The sequence below is a fragment of the Aspergillus mulundensis genome (genome assembly GCF_003369625.1).
Source record: "Aspergillus mulundensis strain DSM 5745 chromosome Unknown scaffold_26, whole genome shotgun sequence".
Taxonomy (NCBI): Eukaryota; Fungi; Ascomycota; class Eurotiomycetes; order Eurotiales; family Aspergillaceae; genus Aspergillus; species Aspergillus mulundensis.
The window spans coordinates 86,200-108,429 of NW_020797914.1; the positions used below are offsets into that span (position 1 = coordinate 86,200).

General features: G+C 51.8%; 6 protein-coding genes across 6 annotated transcripts; 3 read left to right on the forward strand and 3 right to left on the reverse strand.

The window, feature by feature from the left end:
* Positions 1 to 2,822: 2,822 nt before the first annotated feature.
* Positions 2,823 to 3,404, forward strand: DSM5745_11444 (SANT/Myb-like DNA-binding domain-containing protein; the record flags this gene model as incomplete). The annotated part of the gene is made up of 5 exons (XM_026753460.1): positions 2,823 to 2,975; positions 3,030 to 3,077; positions 3,129 to 3,161; positions 3,220 to 3,303; positions 3,363 to 3,404. The coding sequence occupies 5 exons, from the start codon at positions 2,823 to 2,825 to the stop codon at positions 3,402 to 3,404; spliced, it is 360 nt and encodes a 119-aa protein (XP_026597966.1).
* Positions 3,405 to 4,316: 912 nt separating this feature from the next.
* On the forward strand, positions 4,317 to 6,182 carry DSM5745_11445 (purine-cytosine permease family protein; the record flags this gene model as incomplete). The annotated part of the gene is made up of 5 exons (XM_026753461.1): positions 4,317 to 4,769; positions 4,822 to 5,102; positions 5,152 to 5,265; positions 5,324 to 6,047; positions 6,099 to 6,182. 5 exons carry the CDS (start codon positions 4,317 to 4,319, stop codon positions 6,180 to 6,182), a joined length of 1,656 nt encoding a protein of 551 aa, XP_026597967.1.
* Positions 6,183 to 7,086: 904 nt separating this feature from the next.
* Positions 7,087 to 8,249, reverse strand: cox5b (cytochrome c oxidase subunit IV; the record flags this gene model as incomplete). Its single annotated transcript, XM_026753462.1, has 5 exons — positions 7,087 to 7,332; positions 7,391 to 7,491; positions 7,556 to 7,714; positions 7,944 to 7,997; positions 8,159 to 8,249. The coding sequence occupies 5 exons, from the start codon at positions 8,247 to 8,249 to the stop codon at positions 7,087 to 7,089; spliced, it is 651 nt and encodes a 216-aa protein (XP_026597968.1).
* Positions 8,250 to 8,863: 614 nt separating this feature from the next.
* DSM5745_11447 (SANT/Myb-like DNA-binding domain-containing protein) lies at positions 8,864 to 9,951 on the reverse strand (the record flags this gene model as incomplete). Its single annotated transcript, XM_026753463.1, has 2 exons — positions 8,864 to 8,983; positions 9,073 to 9,951. 2 exons carry the CDS (start codon positions 9,949 to 9,951, stop codon positions 8,864 to 8,866), a joined length of 999 nt encoding a protein of 332 aa, XP_026597969.1.
* Positions 9,952 to 13,217: 3,266 nt separating this feature from the next.
* prp8 (U4/U6-U5 snRNP complex subunit PRP8) lies at positions 13,218 to 20,422 on the reverse strand (the record flags this gene model as incomplete). The annotated part of the gene is made up of 2 exons (XM_026753464.1): positions 13,218 to 15,692; positions 15,836 to 20,422. 2 exons carry the CDS (start codon positions 20,420 to 20,422, stop codon positions 13,218 to 13,220), a joined length of 7,062 nt encoding a protein of 2,353 aa, XP_026597970.1.
* A 475-nt stretch (positions 20,423 to 20,897) lies between these two features.
* On the forward strand, positions 20,898 to 21,596 carry DSM5745_11449 (60S ribosomal protein eL34; the record flags this gene model as incomplete). Its single annotated transcript, XM_026753465.1, has 4 exons — positions 20,898 to 20,921; positions 20,995 to 21,008; positions 21,148 to 21,271; positions 21,408 to 21,596. 4 exons carry the CDS (start codon positions 20,898 to 20,900, stop codon positions 21,594 to 21,596), a joined length of 351 nt encoding a protein of 116 aa, XP_026597971.1.
* Between the last annotated feature and the right edge of the window lie 634 nt (positions 21,597 to 22,230).

The following is a 22,230-nucleotide window of genomic DNA, read 5'->3' on the forward strand; positions in this document are numbered from 1 at the left end:
AAGCCGCAAGGTGGTGACGAATATTCGCGACGAGGGTAGGTGAAACCGTGGTCTTCCCAGGCTGGAGGCTGGAGGGCGGAATTGGAACGAAGCTCAGGTGGGGACGACGGAACCGTTGATAAGCACGAGAGTCAGTAATGGCGATCTGCGATAAACGACGCGGTAGATTGACGAGATGCTGGAATGCTCAAGAGGAGTAGAGCCTGATACGGCTCTGTCTGCTATCAATGAGCCTTTGCGCAAGAGCTGGACTCTGAATCTCCAAGCACTTCCCCCGGCATTCACATTCAGTCCAGGAAGCTGAGACGAGTGGCCGCGCGTGCATCACGTGAGTAGGATGACGTCAGCAAGCTTGCGAGCTTCGTCCAATCCACAAAGGGAATAGTGGTAACTGGGGGTCAGTGACCTGGAGTGGAACCAGTGCCCTGAAGTACCCAACCAGTCGGCAGCCGTATTTCTCAAAGTCCTCTGCACTCTATTACAGTATTGTTAATCCCATAATTGAGTAAGTCTTAGCTGGCTGAAGAAACCTTGTCCCGAGAAGATACGAGATGGCGATGCTGCTATTTTGCCGGCAAAAGCAAAGAGTTCGGCATCCCAAAGCACCGGCCCTGACGTATCATATTCATCGGCAGCCATCCGACAACAACTCACGAACAGCACAACAACCCTAGTTCTCTTCAAAATATGGGTCTACGCTGTCCGCGACAAAGAGAAGCTTTGGAGCTGCCCGACCTGCACAGGGGATAACAGCGCTATGTCCACATCTGCAAGTTGACTCATGTTTCCTCAAAGTATATTGACCGCTTGAAAGGAGAGGTGACCTTTTATCTCGGAGCGAGTCTGACCTTTGGAGCCTACAGACTGTCTACTTAAGAGGCGCCAGCTCGCCCAACCAGAGACTGTTCCCACGCTGGAAAAATTAAGGTGCAGATTCAACCACTCATAAGGCGCGTCTGTCGCTGAAGCGGTTTTGCCCGTTTTCCTCCGTTCAGCCACTCAAGTTCGTTATACTTGTAGTGCAATCGACTACCCCGCTTCGATGTTTCTAACAGGGACAGCAAGAAACGATCGTTCCATACGCTCACGTCCGCCCTGTCTCGAGACTGCCAAGTCCGACTCTCGGTCCAGAGACTCCTACTGGCATTGCTCGTGCCAGTCCGTAGGTTTGTCTTACCGTCACTTGATTCTCCCCTGTCTCTAGGGCAGCTTCGCCATACGTATTCAGAATACGGCAGTTGAAGCCTTTGGATGCAATGTTATAAAGCCACATGTTCTTCCGCCGCCGCCGTTGCCCCAAGTGGGATGAGTTGTGCTTAGCATGGAGGCCGAGTCGAGAAGCGAGGACAATAAGCAAGCGACAGCACGGGAATTTATCCATCGTTTGATGGCTCATGAGCAGAAGGCATCTGATCCAACTCTAAAACGTCTAGATCTGTCAGTGAAAATCATCCGCTGACGAAAATCGAGTGGGCAAAAAGCATATCTCTGGATCCAATCAGTGGTTGCCTCATTTTATTTTCCGTCAGTTTCCTTTTGCTCTGCTTTGACCTTGGGTTGGCGTGCAGAAACGAGTCAACATGCCGCTGGGAGGAAGGAAAAAGCAAGCGTCATCTGGAAAGGGTGGGATTGACCAAGTCACTGGTTTCAGTCTCACTTGCTGTCCCTGCTCCCTTTCTCTTTCAAGTCCTTCGCGCCGCTACTTCTCTATACGGGCCTCGCTTCCTCCTCTTGCGCTTAGGACACTCCTTTGAGATCTGAAGTTTCGGTGACTTGCTCAAACATCGACTCAGCCATGAACTTCGATCAGTAAGTGAGCTCCACTCTGCTCCAGTTTACCGTCTCGGTTTCAGCACTTCCAGCTTTTGTATCTAGGTTGCTGAGAGGGCCTACCGGTCACTATACCTAAACCTGTTTATACTTATTATGCTATTTTCCCCTCCCTCGTCTTTCTCCTCCATCGCTTTCTCCCTCACTCCTTTCCCCGCTTCTGATCGAGGGACCATCCTCGAATCTCTGGCCTCAGGTCTATCGCTGCCAACCATTTACATATATGCATGTAACATCCTCATCACACCCGCCCCTCTGTCTGGTCGCTTTCCCTTCAACCTGCAGCGCTACTTCCACGCTGTGGGATGTGCCCGTGTCATCGTCACTTTTTGGTGTAACAGACTGCTCGTCTTCAGCGACTTGACAGGCCAATCTCCCCGGACCGTTCTTGTGCGGCAGACTTGCTAATATCCTAATCATGTGTATGTACAGATGAGACCGCGCGACGTGATTGGAAAGCTTGCACATTATCCAATATGTCGTAAGTTCCATCCTCGTTCTCCACCGGGGCCTTGTGGTGCCCAAACCAAAAGCCTATTCTCTTGTCAATCTACTCCGTTGGGGGTGTATATACTTTCGTGGTATATATACATCTGTATACTACTATTTATTCATATATATATATTTTACCTATATATGCACGCACATATTCTTGGATTCTCTCTACCTTTCCCATCATTACTTCTCAACATCCAAGTGTCTCCAAATCGCTCGAAGGCAGCCGGAATCTTCTTCTATTTTTGAAGGGCACTTACTAACCGTTAGCCCTGCCTCTTTCTTTCGTCACCAGGTCAACTCCGAGTTCCAAGCGGGTCAAACCCTCTACCCCTGCCAGCTCACAACAACTCCTGTCTCAGCAGCAACACATCCAACAGACACAACCTTTTCAACGCGTAGCAACTTACGAGGGCATTCCTATGCCCCCTACTCAGAATCCCGGTTCGAATCCGCGCAAACGACGTTTGTCTCCCCCGCCAGGGTCGACGGCAACAATGACCAGTACGCCTGGTGATGATCCTGTGGCACCGGCACCGGAGGCCACGCCCAAGAAGAAAGGAAGAACCAACACTCCCTGGACTGCAGAGGAGGAGCAGAGGCTGAAAACGATGCGCGATGCTGGTCGCAGTTGGAGTGAGATCGCTAAGGTTTGTTAACATGACGTCTCTACCTACGCAGCTTACTCACTAGTAGCACTTCAGACATTTCCCAATCGAACCGAGGGTAGCGTAAAGAAGCACTGGTACAAGGTATGTTCAGCCAACTGTCCAAAGATGACTAGTCTAATAATGTTGATTTAGGACATGCACTACGCCGAATTTGCGGAAGATGAGGTGAGTTGGATTTGTGCCGCAACTGGCTTCCTCGCGACTATTCTTATAATTGCCACAGTCTATAGCCCTCCGTGAGGCCATCAAGGAATATGAGGCCAACAAGTGGAAAGTAATCGGTCAGAAAGTTGGAAAGCCGGCCAAGGTGAGCTATCAGAAGCTCTAGTACACATGAATAACCCGGGTACTAACTCTGACTATCAGGCATGCGAACAATACGCGAAGGAACATTTCAAAGACACCTAGATATCGAACGACCGTAACGACGTAACGACTATCGCGATGCTCTTCTGGATTCCCCCTGTCTCTTGAATCTATAGCGCTGCTTCTCACGAGTCACGACTAGCGTTCCAGTCTCAATTTGCAACTATGGGCAAAAAGTCACCGGAGTCGTTCGTTACTTATACCGATTTCCTCGCTGTTTCCATTTGGCTTTGGTTGACTTCGGGCATACTGGGGTCGGGACGTTGTCGATATATATTTTGCAGAGAGGCGGCTTGGGTTAATGCAACGCTTGTTGGCAAGGCAATAACTCAAGAGATAGACTTGAATGCGAAGTGATGATTCCCTGCTACAAAACAGTAAACAAGCGTAGTTAGTGTGCAAAGGATGACAGGGCGCAAAGGTTGGATCCGATGAGCGGCGAGATTAACTTTCATTTCTTGTCCTCACTCCATTTCTCTTCTTTCCCCACCACTCTGCCTCGTCGACCTCGAATTTGTCCTCACAAATTGCTACCAGTGAGCAACGTGTCAATAAATATATAGACTCGTCCTGTTGAGGTGAAATCCATACCTCCCAGAATACCCCACCTTCGGCTCAAGATTGTTACTGACTTTAGATGGCCTGCCTGCACAGGTTTCGCCTCTTGCCCTCCAGTGTACTGCCTCCTGTCTTCCCGACTCGCCATGGCCATCATGAAGCCGAGTAGCGTGGATTTGTCTGTCGATCAAGGTATCTAGGTAATCTGCTGCATGATGACCGGTGTTCGACGACTGCGTGCCACTCGAGCCTGCATCTGCATCCGAGTGGGCGCGCAGTCGTCGTTCTGAGATCATACGGTTGAACTTGATCTGGATAATTCCAGCGAAAGAACTCATGCGCGCGAATCCCCTCTTAGCTGTCGCGTAGATTGGATGCTAATCATTCCATTCCAGCATGTCATCCGGAATTGCAACGCCCACGGTAGGGACAGCCACGAAGGAGAATGGAATTCGCTCAACCGCCTTCTTTGACGATCTTCGTTATGAGGAGGAAATCGAATCACGCAGTGCAGTGCATGGTACATCTGTCCCTCATAGGCTTACCCATTACCTCAAGAAAGTCGAGAACCGGCTCGTCGAGTACAGTCTGGAAGCCCGTGGCATAGAACGGGTGCAAGAGAGCGAACGAATCCCGAAACTATCCTGGGTCTCGTACTTGCAAGCTTTTCTGCTGTGGATGTCCGTCAATTTGGCAGCCAACAATATTACTCTTGGGATGTTGGGCCCGGCCGTGTATGGCCTTAGCTTCCTGGACTCGGCCCTCTGCGCAGTATTTGGGGCTCTTTTGGGCTCCATATCTTCATCTTGGATGGCTACCTGGGGACCCATATCTGGTATACGCACTATGGTATGCTTTGCCTTCTCTCTAGCCATGATATGGCTTTTCTGACGGAGTCTAGGCGTTCGGGCGTTATACTATGGGGTGGTGGCCTAGCAAACTTATCGTGATATTGAATCTCATTCAGATGATTGGATATTGCTTGATCAATTGCGTCGTCTGTGGGCAGATTCTCTCCGCGGTTTCCCCAAGCGGAAATCTATCAGTAGCAGTGGGTATGGCACATGGACAATCTTGTTCTTTTCCCGCAGCGGCTGATGAAATATCAGGAATTGTGATCATTGCGGTTATTAGTTGGATCATTGCGACGTTTGGCATACGGGTCTTTCATTACTATGAACGGTATGTGCAAAATTTTAGGCCTTGAAGCGAAATGGTCTAATGTGTATAGTTTCGCCTTCTTACCTCAGGTTATTGTCGTTTGCATTCTGTTCGGAGTTTCGTCCTCAAAGTTCGACCTATCCACGCCATCTCAAGGAGACACCCGCACAGTGATAGGGAACCGGTGTGCCCTATAATATCTACTACAATCATCTTCCCTGGCTAACGGAAGTCTCTTGTAGCATCTCATTCTTCTCGCTCTGCGTCAGCGCCGCAATCACCTATACCCCACTTGCAGCCGACTTCTTCGTCTACTACCCTGAGCGCACATCGAGACTCAAACTATTTTCCCTCTCCATCCTTGGTCTGCTCATCTCGTTCACCCTCGCCTTCCTCTGCGGTATTGGTCTCGGATCCAGCATAAACATTCATCCTGAATATGCGGCGGCCTACAATAACGGACAGGGCGCCCTCATAGTCCAAGGCTTCAGCTCCCTGCACACATTTGGCAACTTCTGCTCTGTCATCGTCGCCCTCGGTCTCATCGCCAATACGATTGCGCCAACCTACTCCGCAGGAGTCGACTTCCAAATCCTAGGGCGATATGCTGAGAAAGTGCCTCGCGCGATCTGGAATACACTTGGTGTCGTGATCTACACCGTTTGCGCCCTTGCAGGCCGGAGCCACCTTGCCGACATCTTCACCAATTTTCTCGCCCTGATGGGCTACTTTGTCGCTATTTGGCTCGCAATCGTCCTCGAAGAATGCTTCATTTTCCGCCGCGGAGGGACTGGAAACGGCTATGGATACTATAACTGGCTTGTCTGGGATGACCCGTCCAAGCATCCTGTCGGGATCGCGGCGCTGATTGCGTTCTTGGTCGGCTGGGCCGGTGCTATTCTCTGCATGGCGCAGGTCTGGTATATTGGGCCATTGGCCGGCCTAGTCGGAGAGTATGGTGCTGATGTATGTTCTCGCCAATCTTGTTTTGTCATTGGCTAACAGATGTTATTATAGATGGGAAACTACGTCGGATTTTCCTGGGCTGCCGTTGTCTACCCGCCTCTTCGGTATCTCGAGCGAAAGCGATTCGGTCGATAAATGCACTACATATCCGCTTCTTCCTGGTTTAGGAGTATGTCTCGGTGACGGCATAATCGGATGAGAATATAAATCCGTCCCGAACACGAACGGGAAGAATGCGGCCTGGAAGAGCGGGCTCCCGTCAATTGGAGGAGAATATACCGGCAACTGATCGCACCTGCCCTCTGCGACCCCCCTCCATAATAGTTGTTCTTTCCATATGTGTATATACTACATTGCCTATATAGGAAGCCGCACACCATCCCTGGAGGGTTGCGCCTTCCGATCTTGAAATAGAGTCGTTCCTGCCATTTTCGTGAACATTCAGTATTGAAGGAAGGCGCGATTGAGGTGAGCACCTGCCTTATCTAGATGGACAGCGCGCCCGGTTGTTCCTGCCATTTTCGTCATCTGGTCCGCGCCTGCCAACGCGGCCAGTACGTACGCAGCATAGTCATTGGGCGTCTATGTGACATAGTACGCAGAGGAAAGTTAAATTAACCGGCAATGAGCGGATTTGTTACTCGGTTGGATTGGAGGGAGAGGCAAGCGCTAGTCTTCAGCTGTCATTTGTAGACTCTGGTAGACATATGATTCGAAACCAAGAAAGATAAAAACCAAGTTGGAAACCAAGTTACGTCGGATAAAAACAACGGGACAGAAGGAAAAGTAACCACAGCTTTATTCATATTCACTAATCTACAGAGACCAAGTGCCAGGATTCAGCAACAACAAAGGTAGGAAATGGAACTTTATACTTTGTCATCTAAATCCCCTACCCACCGCACCACACCGCATCTTATATCAGGCGAGCATCTCCGGGATCATGGCGGAAAAACAAAGGAGAAACGAGGGAGAGATGAAGGGAGACAGCAGCCACGTCGTTTATCGTCTTATCGGACTTCGAGCTCGATGAGACCGTTTACCGGTACCAGTACTCGGGCTTGACGTAGTCGGCGAAGGTCTTGGGCTCCTCGTGGGGAGGGTGGTGGTGACCGTGGTCGTGGTCGTCTGGGTATGTATGTGAGTTGTTTGCGATCCTCACGCATGTTGAAGGTGGTTTTTGGGGTGACTCACGAGCGTGGGGGTCCTCCTCGGGGCCGATGTAGTTCAGCTTGACGACGTTGCCGCACTCGAGGCAGCGCTCGATGGGGCGCTCGCGAGAGACCTGGATAGTGGTCAGCGTCCAGACAGTACCGATGATTAAAGACGGCAAAGATCCATACAGTGAGCCAGTTGACCTGGTGAGAGTCAACGGGGTAACCAGTGCAACCAGCGTACTGCTCGTCACCGGCACCGTTGACGATGATGGGGTTGTCGAGGGTTCCTGTCGGTTGTGGGTTAGACTCGAATCCCTTCCTCGTAGCAATTGGCGGATGAGACATGCATACCCTTTCGGGAGGCATCAAGAGGCCTCATGTCGAAAATGTCAATGCCCTGCATCTTTCCGATAAGTTCGAGACGCTCGAGACCGGTAGCTTGCTCGATGTCGGTGGGAACGGTACCGGGCTTGGCACCAGGGGGAAGCAGGTCCTTCTCGGTCTTAATCTCTATACGCAGGAAGGGCTCCAGTTAGCAATGGTCCCTCGGCGTTGGTGGGTCGAAGCGGTAGTAGAGCGAGGTAATGATGTAACAACGTAGGAAGGTAGACGTTGAGTCCGAGCTCGACACTCAATTGCGATGTTCACAGTTATCAATGCCGTAGGGAGCTCGTAAATGATCGGATATGTGCATTTGGTGATTCGTATAGCGGCTGATTGGACGGAACAGGATACGAACCTTCGAAGGGAAGGATCTTGCCCTCCTCCTTGACCTGCCACTTGTTGGCGTTGGCTATAGAAAGATTTCATGTTAGCTATTGTATCTTGAAACAACATAGTTCCCCGACATGGTAGCTGAGACCGGCCGCACTCAATGATGTCGCGCTGAGGTATGGCATGATCGCTATCTCGATTGGGGGGAAGTCGAGTAATTTGGGCTGATCGGGTACGTACCGCGGACGATGGAAGAGGAGAAAGGGCGGACGGAGAGGGCCCGGGCAGGGGCGCGCCTCGAGAGGGCGATAGCTGTGCGTTGGAAGAACATTGTGGGTGCAATGCCAACGGACAAGGCGTGGAGGACTGGCAGAGAGGGAGTTTGGAGGTTGAGGTTGAGGTGAGTTTGAAGCCGCTTCGGCCCGTGGTCTGACCAGCAGCTACACCGCCTTAGTGATCCACGACACCTGATTGGAAGTCAAGCTACGACGGCGCCTGGAGAAAGCCTGTCTGGCTGATTACCGTATCCGGAGGCTTCCGTAGGGCTTAGGGCAAGCTATCAGTCTAGAATGATAAATCATGCCATTCCAGCGTTTAGATGCCGACCGCAGTTGTATCGCCAGATCTGATGGTTAGATCGAGTACCAGCTCAGGACATTCATGGTCTCCACACGCTAATATAGATATCATACAATAACCTAACATCAGTCGTCCGGTCTAGAGCAATCGCTAGTAAGAATCCGTGTCCCCTTTGTACAACCTGCCAAGCAAAGTAGGTCAAAGGACAAGAAGCAATAAAAAGCTAGAGACAAACGAGGATAAAAAAGTCATTACAACTGGAGAAATGGGTGAAGGGAAGAAACAAAGTGGTGGGTGGGTAGAAGGTGAAATGCACTGTCCCTCCGTTACTTCCATAACATCATCCATATCCCATGACAGTTCTGCTTATAGCTGTGTTGCCTTTTCTCTACAGGCCGCTGGTGTGAATCCATTGCCAACCTTTCCAGCTATTATACGCCAGCGATCGTTTTCGTACTCCTGAATAGCGCGCCGCAGGCGTTGCACCTATGCATTGCGTCAGTACAACTGTCCATGGCCACTTCAGGCCGTCGTAAAATGTAAGAACACATGGAGAAGTAGATGGGCTACCGTACCATTTCATCACTCCAGGCCACATCCTTTGCTTTGAGTTTGGTACAATAACGGACCTGTAAGGTCCCGCTAGTTCGGCCAGGAAAGAAATCGGCTATTTGCTTCCATGTCAAGTTTTTGTTTTCTTTCAGCTCCACGAGTAAAGCATCCTCCTCTGGCGTAAACTTGAGTTTGGGGCCTCGCGGTCGAGGCGCCGGATCGGGCATCCCTGGCTGACCCACGACACTTGGCGGGCCAGACGCCAGAGGTGATGTCTCGACATTCATACCCTGACGCTCGGCTGCGCGAAGCGACGCGTGCGGTGGGAGATGGTGGTGATGGTGGTGCTGCGGCAAGGCCATAGGGTCAGTTGGCCCGAACCCGTGGCCTTGCATTGGATGATGGTGCTGCGCGGAATCTCCATGTACGGAGAAGAGCATTTCAGGAGAATGGGTCGGTTCGGAAGAGGCGTCTGGTGGAAGGACTGGCATCTGTCTGATTCCATGCTCTGTGTTACCGCCCTCTGGGCCAGTCTCGGAATGAGGCCTTTTCTTGCCACGCTGGACGGACGACGCGAGGTCAAACCCGGCGGTTGCGTACTGCACCGGAATCTGACGGGGAAGCATTTGAGCCTGGTTGAGGACAACTGCCTGTGAGATATCGGGGACTGCGGATTGTGGTGTCGCGGTTGGAAGTACGGTCGCATTCGCATGGTGCTGCTCATATGCTGCGCCGTGCGAGCTTCCAGAAGTGAAAGACGGGTCTGTCTGTTTCGCGTGCTGAATATGCGGCTGCTGGGTGTGATATACGAGCGTGCCTTCATGTTCCTCAGGTTTGCAGGTAGCATGTTGAGAGTAGTCAATGGCATAGTCTCGATACGGATCCGCCAGCGTCGCGGACATACATCGGTGCTGCTAGAGCCTAGAAGCCCTGGCAGGCTACCGAGCCGATTGTTGAGTGCTTTAAAAGGTTGTCAGAAGCCGCTGCCAGGGGGAACAGGCGTGGCGATATAGGACGACGTCAGATGATAATCGCGTCGCCCAAAGATCTCAGAGCTGCTTTTAATCGACTTCTCGATCTGACGTCTGATGATTGAAATGAAGATGGACTGCGACCGCCATGTACCAAACCAGAATACAAGCACCCCCGACTTGACTTAGCCCAAGCAAGACGTACTTCCAGCTATACCTCCCAGTCAGAATAAGACAAGATAAGATATCACGATACCGTAATTGGACCGTCGACAGAACGGGGACCGGGTCATCAAAAAGTAGAAAAAAAAAAGGAGGCTGGATTCAACTGGAGACGACAAACAGGCAATTCAGCAACCCCAACTAAATGGGAAGGCGGGTGATTAAGAAGAGGAAGAGATGAGCGAGGTGAGAGGAAACCGAAGAGCGCAAGTAGTAAATATTAGGGATGGTGTGTACTCACCGGGGCCTGACGGGCTTTAGACGTTCCAAAAATACTAACGCAACGCAGCCTGCACTGTACTCTTCACTACTAGTCTAGCGCAGGATACACCCAAATACGCTGAGACTGAACTAGCCCCCAGAGGTGAGCGGGAAGGGCTGGGTTTGTTCCCTTGCGCCAGGCAGAACCAGCGGAATTAATCGTCCAAACGGCTCGTTAACCGTGATCCGTGTTGTGTATAAAGGTTGCGGAAGGGATTGGAAATCGAGTAGTAAGACGCGAAAGAGGTCGGAATAGATGGAGAAGGGAAAGGGAAGCACGGTCGAGACAGGGTCAGGATATGCTGTCGTGCATGAAGATAAAGTCCCTATGCAGCGCGTTGGATTCCGGACTGCGGTCGACAGGAGCCAAAGACTGGGGAGGAAACGTTCTGGAAAGAGGCAAGGTCGAGGTACAGTACATCGCCAGAACCAGAGAGATGCAGGTGGATAAAGTGACAGAGGTCGCCCATTTGGCGGATCTGCGCTCTGGTCAAGCTTAGCTTGTAAAGGACTCAAGAGTCAGAGCACAACGGTCTTACTCTTGACACTCTGAGGCAATTTGATGGATTCCTCAGCATCATTTCACCCCTCCACCGGGCCGTTCTGGTCCCATGCCAAGGCATGGCAGTCGAAGCAGGAAACAAAAATAACCATCGGAAACGAGGAAAAATAATCGAAAAGGGTAAGCAAGAAAGAGCTCTGGAGGCAGGAAAGAGTGTGGCCTGAAACGCTCAGCACGACAGATTGCGCCGGCTTCTCTGAACGCGATTCGTGATCATCAGGAAGCGGGGGGAGATCCAAGCCCAGTTCATTCGTAGCTCTAGCAGCATGGGGAAATAGCTTATTGGATACGAACGTGGAAGCGCAGGCTGGTGGGTTTCGGAGTAAGGAATCAAACCTGCGGCTGGGCGTGCTTTAACTAGCAAAGGATTCCTACCCCTGTCAGGACAAGGGCCTGTCGTACGTCGTCGCAGCAATCCCCACCGGCCAGCGACGCCAGGAGTGGCTAATCGGAAGCACCTGTCGGCGAGACACCCACGAGGGGGTAGGCGATGGATTACTGGCGGCAGATGCGAGACCTGGAATGCTCCTTGGTTGGAGGGTATGTCATCCAGCCTCGTGCATTTGCTCAAGCGACAGATGCAATCTCGAGCAATATACTCAGGATAGAGTCGCGCATAGCTGGCACCTGCGTCGCGACTGATCGAGGTGGGCCGTACCGTAGGGATGGGGAAAGCACCTGTTGTATGTGGCGTCCTCAACTATATCGCGCATGGTAGCGCGAGGCGGCGAGACTCTAACAGCAGCAGCAGCGCAGCGCAAAACCCCCGTCTCTCATTCTTACTTCGGACAAAGTCGCCCGATAATAATCAGTCCCCTGGCGGCTCGTGACAGTCAGCTTCGTCGTCTACTTCAATAATTCCTCTCCGGCAACCAGCGATTTCGCGCGCCTCGCGACTTGAGCCTCTGCCAATCTCCTTTCCTCCTCTCCCCATTGTTCCAGGAACCCGGGATGAACAAAGGCGCCCGTGTTTTGTACCATGGTACACATGTACATCCCCTGAATTCCTCGAATGCCAACGGTCGGACGGAGCAAACCATTCTAGCGTCCGAGCGTGGCAGGAGCGAGACAAGGCTGTGGGTGGCGGACGTGGACGCGGACACGACAAAAGATGGCATGGGATCGAGCACATCAGCCTATCCTTCTTTCATGCCTAGTTCAGCCCAGGGCGGGAGGACGGAGCACAGTAACCCAAAGGGTATCACCATGCTGATGGCGATTTCCAGCGAGCAGCGAGGAGCCAGAAGTTAACGTCTCCTCGATGAAGCCTGCGGAAGTCTGTCACCGAAACATACGGAGTGGAGGCAGGGTCTTTATCTTTGCGCCCAGATACGGTCCGTAGGCGCAGGACAAGACAAGCACATGCCGTAGATATCCGTCATCTTATTTGCCTTGAGATACTCAACGAGGAAAGTGACTGAGCTTGAACGAGGCTCAGGGCACACCAACCCCGGTACCGTGCAGCTGCAGTGCAGTCATCACGCATCGATCGCATTCGCCCGTCCTCTTGCCTTCCAGCTTGTCTCCAGCTTTTCTTTCTTGCTTTTTCCCGATCGATTTAGAGTTTGCGTCCCGAGCTTGAGTTGAGGCCTTGATTCCCTTGAAGCAATGGTGAAACAGATCGATAATCTCACCCCCACGCTTCACGATAGGCTGAAATGAAGCTGGCCCCAATTGTCAAGGATTGAGACTAGTAGCAGTGAGTTGTAATTTCGCGGAGGATCCGATTCCTTGGACACGGCTTGTAATCAATAACGGCTCGCTGGGGCTGGACTCGAAGAGGAGAAGGGAAGAAGCAGAGTCGATGCAGCCTGCAGGTTGTGTCGAAAGAATTGGCAGAAAAGCAGGAAAAGACATCCAGTCCCACAGTGCCTGGTGGACTCGATCTCCCACGTCTATCTTGCACCCTGTACACTCAAAAGTCTACAGAGGTTGAGCTTTGCAGGAAACTTGGCCAAAAATAGATTTATAGAACTACCTAGGTAATATACATACATACAAAGCCGGCCATTTCATCCCCGGATTGCCTTTTCCTCGCGTTCGCAAAATAGTTCCAGACCGTCATAATCAAACATGAAAGAAAAGGTTTATCACAAACGTATTATTGCAAGAACACAAAAGAAGAACATAAAATGATAAACGCCCGCCTCGCTTAAGCAAAGTTATCAGATCGATCGACCCAAATGTCCTCCAGTTCTGCAAAGTTTTGGAAGTGCAGTGGGCGATGCTGGTCGTCGTAGAACCGTAGCGGCGTGTCGATTTTGACATACACCGGGCGCTTCTCGACGCTTCCGTACGAGCTTCCCATGAAGCTGTAGTTCCACACATTGTCTTCAGGCACGAGGAAGTACCCGCGAATCTTGTCACTGAGCAACAACTGACACTTCTCGCCCATACTGGTCGAGAATCCCTGCGGCTGATCGGACGTCGTATCCCGGTTTTCGGCTCCCCATTTGTAACCCTGAGGGGTGAGGCCCCATGCTGCAAGGGAGACGGAACCCGGTGTGAACGAGACGGTCATCGTAACCGTCTTCTTGTCCCAGGACGAATGGGCGTTCATCAGGCGGGAATGCTGAGTCACGTCCTGTGCCGTCATGTACGGCGGCTCATTACCGGAGATGGTGTGGATCACTCCGAGCGGCTCCAGGTTTTTGAGGTAATCGTGCTGGGGGAGCTGCTGCGGTAGTTGAACTTCGCGAGTGTTGCCGACTTGCGGGATCATGACGATAGTTCGGATTTCCTTGACCTGGTCGTTGTCCGGTGGCGAGCTACCGTAGAGATACCCGGCTACTTGCACTCGGAGATCGGCGATCATGATGAACCGCTTGAGGATGTTCTTCGGCATAATGTACGTGTAACCCTCCTCACGGATATCATCTGACGAGACGTAGATGTTGTTTGCCCGAGTGCGGAGATTAGACGTGGCGATCGCACGCGTACGCCACTCGGTCTTGGACGCGAACGACTGCTGTTCGTACTGAGAAGTGGTAGTGACAATGATGTCTTCACCGCGGACGTTTTGAGTCTTCGTCGTTACAGCGGTAAGCTGCTTCGCCTCCTCTTGCTGTTTCTCAATTTCGGCCGCCTGCTGTCGTTGCAGTGACGGCGCACTAATCTCCATACCAAGAATAATATCTCGGACTTCACTACTCGTCAAACTTTGAACGTTGACATTGTTTTTCTTGCCGTAATCATTCAAGATCAGATCACGCAGCTGCACTTCAACCTTCATCCAGTCTTCATCGGAGAGCGAGGGCCAAATGTGGTGCTCCAAGGTAATGACGCTCTTGTCAGGCCGGAGAATGATCTTCGCCTTGTCGATGTTAACGTGAAGAGCACGCAGAATCAAGATTAATCGCGAGAAGGCAGTGTATGGCGAAATGGTCTTGAGCCACTCGTCATAAAGGTTGAACAAGACCATTTGAGGCTCAGTCGCGCGCAAGATCATGTCTGCAAGCTTCTCCACCTTCATAGCAGCTTGGAAAGGCAGCTGAAGCTCGGAAGCACGGATAGAGATGTTGGGGAAATCGAGAAGGTGAACTTCAAGGGGATCGAGGAGACCCTTTCGGGTAACGATGAGCTGCTTGGGCTGTTCTTCGACCGGTAAGGATCGGATGAGAGCCGCGACTTCTTCTGCCGTCTTCCACTTCGCAAGCTGGCCAAGACGCTTCTGTCCAGCCCAGACACTGGTGTGAATAATCTTCAAGAACAGTTGTCCAGTACGAGGGTTGAAAATGAAGATAGCACCGTTGATAGGCTTGGTGGTAAGATTACCTTCAAAGGTCTTGTGGATGGTGACACGGTAGACGTTGGTATCATCAATGAACAGCTGGATCTGAGGACTGAAAAGCTCCGAGTAGTTCTGAGAATTGAGGAACTCCTGGTTGCTCTCGGAAGCATACAGCTGAAGACCTTTTCGGATACGTTCTCTCAGCACATAGAGGGCAGGGTTGGCCTTCATGATCTTGGCCATCGCTTGCTGAACCAGCGTCTTCAGACCAGGGAAGTACTGGCCGTAAGCGGAGTACAGGTTGTAGGCAAGATCAACTGCGATCATCAGACCCGTCGCAGACGGATAGATACTCATGCTGTCGGTGGTGTAATCCAAATACTTGGCGCGGACGTATCGTTCAATGTCGTGAGAGTCGTAGTCACCGTAACGCAGTTGCACGTCGAGCCAGAACTTGTTTGTCGTGGTCGGCTCATATACATCTTTCGTGTCGAAGAGGATGGAAGGTCTGGTGACGTTCCACTTGTTCGTCGCAAACAGCAAAATATCCGCACAAGAACTGTTCATCTTGTAAGACTTACGCGGGTGGATAGTCTCCTTCTGGACCGCCTCAATGCCAAGCTGCTCAAGTTCCTGATCGAAGACTTGACAGAGATCCATGACTACGGACTCGTGGATTTTCTGCCACAAGTGAGCACGGAAGATCTGAATCAGAGAGATCTTCAGAGTAGGGATCTTTCCGTGCAAGAAGATACCCGTGAGATCTAGCTGCACCTGGAAACCAACGTAAACGTTGGCGCGGTTGATGGTTGGGGACCACCATAGGGTAAATCGACGGTTGGGAATCTGGTTCAAACCGGATCGCTGAGCGTTCGTGAGCTTCTTGAATTTCATAGACTATAAAAGAGTTAGTTAGACCATGGTCATTAAAGTTATGGTTGGGTGGCGGAGAAGGGGGAGGTTGTATAGGGAGTCCATGGACGAAAATCGACCACAAGAGTGCAAAAAAAAAGCAGAATGAAATGAAAAAGTTAGCCCACTTCTTCAAAGCCTGAGGCACGTTCCCAGAATAGACCCTCCCAGGACGGAAAAGCTGTTGCTTTGAACAAGGTGTGCTCAAGTATAGTCTCTACACCACCCAGCGCCTGTATAACATCGGTACGGTAAGCGTTCAAATTCCACAATTTACCATCATGCCGCTGACTAGTCCACCAGAAAGGATTGCTTTTCATGAGCTGGTACTGCTTGAATTCAGCACGCAGACGGAAACCCTTGTCGAAGCTGAGCGTGCTGCGGTCCTTCTGGAAAAGCGTGTTGATACGCGGCAGACCGCGGTCCCAGCTGTCTTCGAGATCCTCCAAGGTGAGACGACGATTCTGCTGCTGAGCTTCCATGCGCTTTTGCGAGTATTCCATCCACACGCGCTGGGAGTCGATGAATTCGGCTTCCCAGGGGATGATGTATCGGAAGATGTTGGGGATTAAGGTTTCCTCGTCATGTGACATACCCGCGCGGAAGTGAGTGATGCCGGTATCGGTCTGCTTCGACCATCGCTTGTCGCTGGCGGGAATGAGAATGTGAGAGCCGGAAATCATACCAAGACCTCCCAGTTCCTTTGGTGTGTAAAAGACGGCCGGAGGGAAACGGGAAGGCATCTTGGAGTTCAGACCGATCTTGACACGGGTCTGAATCTTGGTCTCACACTTGACAATGGTGTCAAGGAGGTTGACAGTCGACACGGCAGCTTCACGGTAGTAGGTAAAGAGAGCGATCAGAGCAGTGTTCCACTTGTTCGCGATCTTGGTAAAGGTCGTCGAACCGGAGGACATGAGGATCTGTCGGATCCGATTGTTGAACTTTTGGATATCCTCCTCAGTGACCTGCAGGAACGCATGCGCTGTGCGCTCCTTTGTGGAGTTGTCCACCAAAGACCAAACACTGTCCTTCACCGAGAACTCTTCATTGAGGTTGCGAGACTTGGGAAGGATTCGGACCTCGAAACCGGACATGGAGAACAGAAGATTAGGGTTGTCCTTACTGTAGACGCTGGCAAAGGTGTCGTCCCAATCAATTGTGGTAATGGACCGAGGAAGACGGTTCTTCAGATCCCAGAAGACAGCACGACCAAGGTTAACATCATGGCGCATCAAGCGCATGCGGCAATCCCGAGGCCAGCACTTCTTGTTCTTGTAGCCAATAACGTTCTCAAAGTTGGGATCGGGGTTCTCAGTCAAGAACCGCTGGATGAGGTCGCGTGATTCGTCCGCGTTGAATCGGAAGAAGACCCAGATCTTGTCAACGTAACGAGTGTACAATCGAATAGGGTGTCTCGTTTCAGTCGCACGGTCTCTGAACTGGAGGAAGTCGTTGGGGCTCTGGGGAGGACCGGCCATTTCGCTGGCTCTTTGCAACCCAAGGAGGAGCAAATCGATCATCAAACCGTAGAACTGGAAGACGAAGCCAGAGAACTGGAGACCACGGATCAGACCGTAGCTGTTGGTATGGTTCATATCCTTGTAGCTCAGCTGCACGTTGTTCTTGGAAGTGATGTAGTCCGCCAAGTTGTGGTCCATAATTAGACGAAGCAGGCGGTTAAGCAGCGTAAGATCGATCTTCTCGTAGACCTTGGACAGTTCCGTCTCGATCATTACGTTTGTCTCGCCATCGGCAGTTTCCCATACGTTCGACAAGTTGTTAATTCCCTGTGCCCACTTGTAAGTCAACAGAGGAGGGACCTCAGAATCAGACGGCTTAATCCAAGCAGGGAACAGGTGGCGCTGCTCGGCTTGGTACCAGAGGTACTGATCAAGATAAGCGTCGGTGATCTTTTCAATGGGCTCGACATCGTAAACGGGGTTGATGTTGTTGTAGTTGTCGTTCATATCGATTCCAACTTCCTTGAACGCTCGTTGAGTAAGCAGGAAACGCTTGATACGTGCCAGTGTCGTTCCGGGAGAATCATACGCCTGCTCGATGAGGGCGAGTTCTTCACGCTGACTCTGGTTCAAGCGACCCTTGACAGAGTAGGACTCACGCAGACGTTCCAAAGCAAGAATCAGAATCTTAGTATCGTGCTTGTATGAAACACTAGGGAATGGGATAGGCGAGAATTTCCGGGACTCGAGCCAGTGAACCATTGTAGTATAGATGGCCACTGCCTCCTCAGACGACACATACGGACCGTCCTTGAGGTAATTGTGCTGGCGCTCTTGCTCGGCCTTGAGCCACAAACGAGTAAGGCGACCCAAGTTCTTCTTGGCAACGGTCTTGTCGACTGTAGCACCACGACGAATTCTCTCACGGTTATAATGCGCCACCGAAATCCACCAATCGGCCTTGCTCTTGACATAGCGCAGAATGATGTTCTCAATAGGCGCAGGAAGACCAGGAACCTTCCAAGGAATGTTACTCTTCCAGCATCGCCATGCTTCTGACAGATGTTGGAGGACGGTGTTAACCTTGTTTTGCTTGATACCCTCGGGCATCATATCCATTAAGTCGGCCATAACGGATGCGCGGAGTTCGAGATCGAAGTGAGACTCCACACGCTGCTTGGTAACTGTCTTGGCCACGCCCTTGCTGTGACGACCCTCGAACTGACGAGATAGCAAGTTTCCAAGCCATCTTTCAAGCAGAGGGATAATACCACGCATGAAGAAGAGCCAAACGCGCCAGGCCGGGGCCCAGAAACCACATCCAGGACCTTTACCAACAGGGCCAGAGTTGAAGCGATAGTAAATCAAGTGCTTCAAGTCCTTGCAAGATCGAATCTGGTGCATCAACTTGTACTTGTAACGGTACATACCCGTCAACTGACCAACGTGGTTGAAGGCGTAGAGGATACCATCAGCAAGCTGGAAGGCATCAATATTACCAAGACGGTACTGAACTTGAGCGTCGACAATCAGCTTGGTGAGACGGAGGATTTCACGCATCAGATGGAAAGCGTTTCCGAAACGAGACTTCTTTCGCTCCTTAGTTGTCAGGGTCTTGACAGGCTTAAGGTTGAAGTTGTAATCCAAGTGGAGGTACGTCAAGTTCTTGCGGTGAATTAATAGGTTCAGCATATTGAAACCTTGACGGCAGACTTGCAAACCAGCCTCAACCCAGTCGATCGTTGTCTGCTGGAAGAACTTGGTTGACTTCAAGGTCTTTAGCAGGTCCTGCTTGCTTTGGGCCTTGGGTTTCTTCTGATGCAGCTCGTTGAGCACGTATGTTTTGAGAAGCTTCTGGTAAGACACGCGAACTTTGACAGGTTGACCTTGAGGGCAGTGCTCCAGATACCACTGCTTAACTAGCGGAACATCCTGTGCGCGGACCATCTTGCCGGAGCGCTTGTTGAAGGGGTGAGGAGCCCACCAAAGGGCAATAGCGGACGCAGTCTCAGGCGTGTAGAGGTCCTCATCAGCGAAGAACGGCTCCGCCTCTTCGGGAAGCTCAAAGTCGTCCTCATTGCCTCCAGGTCCAAACAGCTCGTCCTCGTGGCTGACTGTAATGTTCTTGGGCGCGACGGAGCGGGAAGAGATCGGGTTAATGACAGGGTCGAAGTAGAAGGCGGGAAGGTTAGGGTCGTCGGTCCGGACATAAACAACTTGCGGGTGAGAGTACCAAGAAACCTTTACGCTCCTTGGGAGTGTGTTGTAGAGGAAGGGATAAGCAACGCGGTATTCGGTTCGGATAGGCGCGCGGAAGATAATACGGTCGATCGCATTGAACTCGCTAAAGTCCTCGTCATTGGGATCAATGTCCTTGTACAAAGGCTCGAAGCGAGGTCCACCGGGAATAGCAACGTTCAGCGCCTTGGCCGTGAAGAAACTGTTCAGATCAAACATATGGAAGTAGTTCTGGTCCACGACGTCACTCAGAAGCTGATGACTTAACCGGTAAAGAGTGGCCATCTGGGGAAGATCCAAGTTCCACTTCCTGTAACTCGGTCCGTTCACGTGTGGTGTATCAAGGAGTGGTCGGTGGTCGTAGAACCATTCGTATACGGGTCCATCTTCAGCCTCGTCAAGTTCCATCTGAATCGGCTCCAACGGCTCAACATCCTCGATGTTCTCTGACCACGAAAGCGGCGGCTCTTCGTCATCGAAAGGAGGAAATCGCATACGCTTGAAGTGTCTTCGGTCACTCTTCTCTCGTCGCATACACACCCACATTGTCGCCCACTGTGCATGGAACACCGGCTCGATGACTCTCGGCGTTTCATTAACAAGAGTCAAACAGCCGTTGACGTGGTACAGCACCTTAACTTCCCTCGTCGATTCCCAAGGCATAGGCATGTTCTCCAGCAGCTTCAAGACAGCATGAGGCATGAACTTGAGAGCACCGAGATAGCTTCGCTTCTCGTTGGTAAATTTCTTCTGAGACACGTCTCCGATATCCCTCACGATCTTGCGGAGATGCTCCGGCGGCATATCAGCCTTTTGCGTCTCGACGAATCCGCCCTTTCGCTTCTCTCCAAACCGGTTCCGTTGCGTCCGCAGCCATTCCGTCTTCTTCTGGGCAAACTTCGCGACGTTCGGGTCGGCGGGCGGCTGGTATCCTGGCGGCGGCGGCGCCATAGGCATTGAGGGCGGCGCCGATGCACCCCATCCAGGCGGCGGGGGAGGAGGCAGCGATGCCATCGCGGTTGTTTATGGTGTTACTCCTCTCTATGGATGACGTTCAGTCGCGTCAAGACTTAGGTCGAGATCGAGAGAAAAGATCCTGCTGGCAGCCAATTCATCAGTCGGGATGTCGGGTTGATGAAAGATGGCAGTATATCGCGTCGCAAAATGTAAGTCGTTATCTTAGAAAGAGAGCGCAACTCCTAGACGAACCCCTTCCGCGACGGTGATGGCAGACAATTCTTTCTTCACGTCAGGCTCCTTTCTCGCGATGCAGCTCGAAAAGAGGTGGCGGCTCCGACCCGGGACGTAGTTACGCTAGTCTGGAAGCGGGTTAGCGCAGGCTCGCCAAATGGGCGCTAGCGCGGCCTCTGAGGGCTCCAAGAAACCCACACAAATCCAGACGACTGCCAGAATTCTACGAGGATCACGACGACAACCGACGACGACGCCAATTTCTTGACCATACCCCAGAGGTTCAAGCACAGTCAAAATGCCCAACAACAGACTGCAATACGTGAGTTATTTCCCACGTCTTTTGCGAGCACGATCAAAATCGAAGTGAAGGCTAACTGAACTTTTCTTCGCAGCGCCGCCGGAACCCGTACGTTTAAAATTCCTCCCCAGCGTTTCTCCCAGTCGTATCCGTCTCTACAGTACAATTCTGCGTTATTTTGCTCGACCGGATTGGATACGATGGGTTTTCAATTTTCAAAGACAGAATATTGATGGGTTTCGCACAGGTACAACACGCGGTCCAACCGGGTTCGCATCGTCAAGACCCCCGGCGGTGAGCTGCGATACCAGCACATCAAGAAGCAGGGTACCGCTCCCAAGTGCGGTGACTGTGGCATCAAGCTCCCCGGTGTGAGTACCGAGTCCCCGACTATGGCTGGAATTCGCTCTACAAGAAGAAGATGAGGAAGAACGATGGATAGAATTGAGAGAAGCGAAACGGCCGCCTCGAAGCAGGACAATAGAACTGACGGGGAATTTCTTTCAGGTCCCTGCCCTCCGCCCCCGCGAGTACGCCCAGATCTCGCGCCCCAAGAAGAACGTCAGCCGTGCCTACGGTGGTTCCCGCTGCGCCGGTTGCGTCAAGGACCGCATTGTCCGTGCTTTCCTGATCGAGGAGCAGAAGATCGTCAAGAAGGTGCTCAAGGAGTCTCAGGAGAAGGCTGCCAAGCGCTAAGGGTCGCATATGGTTTTGTGTTTAGTGGAAAGCAAATCAACAATGGAAAAATAAAATTTGGCTGGGCTGGGTATGGTTCGGTTCGTTTTGTGAACACTAGCGCGGCGTCGTCGTAGCTATCGATGAATACATTTTCATGACAGTCTTCTATCCTTTTCCCGACCTCGTTTCAAGTGAGCAGGGTGTCAGGCCAGGTCAGGTCAGGTTCAGGATCCAAGTGGCAGGGCCATGGCCATGGGCAGGGTCCAGCTCAACTTTCACTCCCTTATCTGTGCGCTTGCAGTGAGGTTGAAATTTCGCCCGATGTCTCACGTCATGTCTCAAGTCCCAGCTCGCAGCAAGCAATCACGCATACCAGGAGTTCATGTGCCTAGAGTTCATGAGTTATGACGAGCAGCTGAGACGGCCCAGACGGGAGTCGATCAGGCTTGATCAAAATCCGCCCCGTGAGCCACACAGGGTCTACCGTCCTACGGCCTACGGCAGCCATTTCTTCCTGAATCCTGTCACGGCCCAGCCCCATGGCACAACAAACCACCCCCATGTTCAAAGTTTCAACCCAAGAGAGGAGTTCCTGTAATCAGATCCAGAAGGGGACAATGGTGCAGGCGCCGGGGTCCGCGCGCCCGGACAT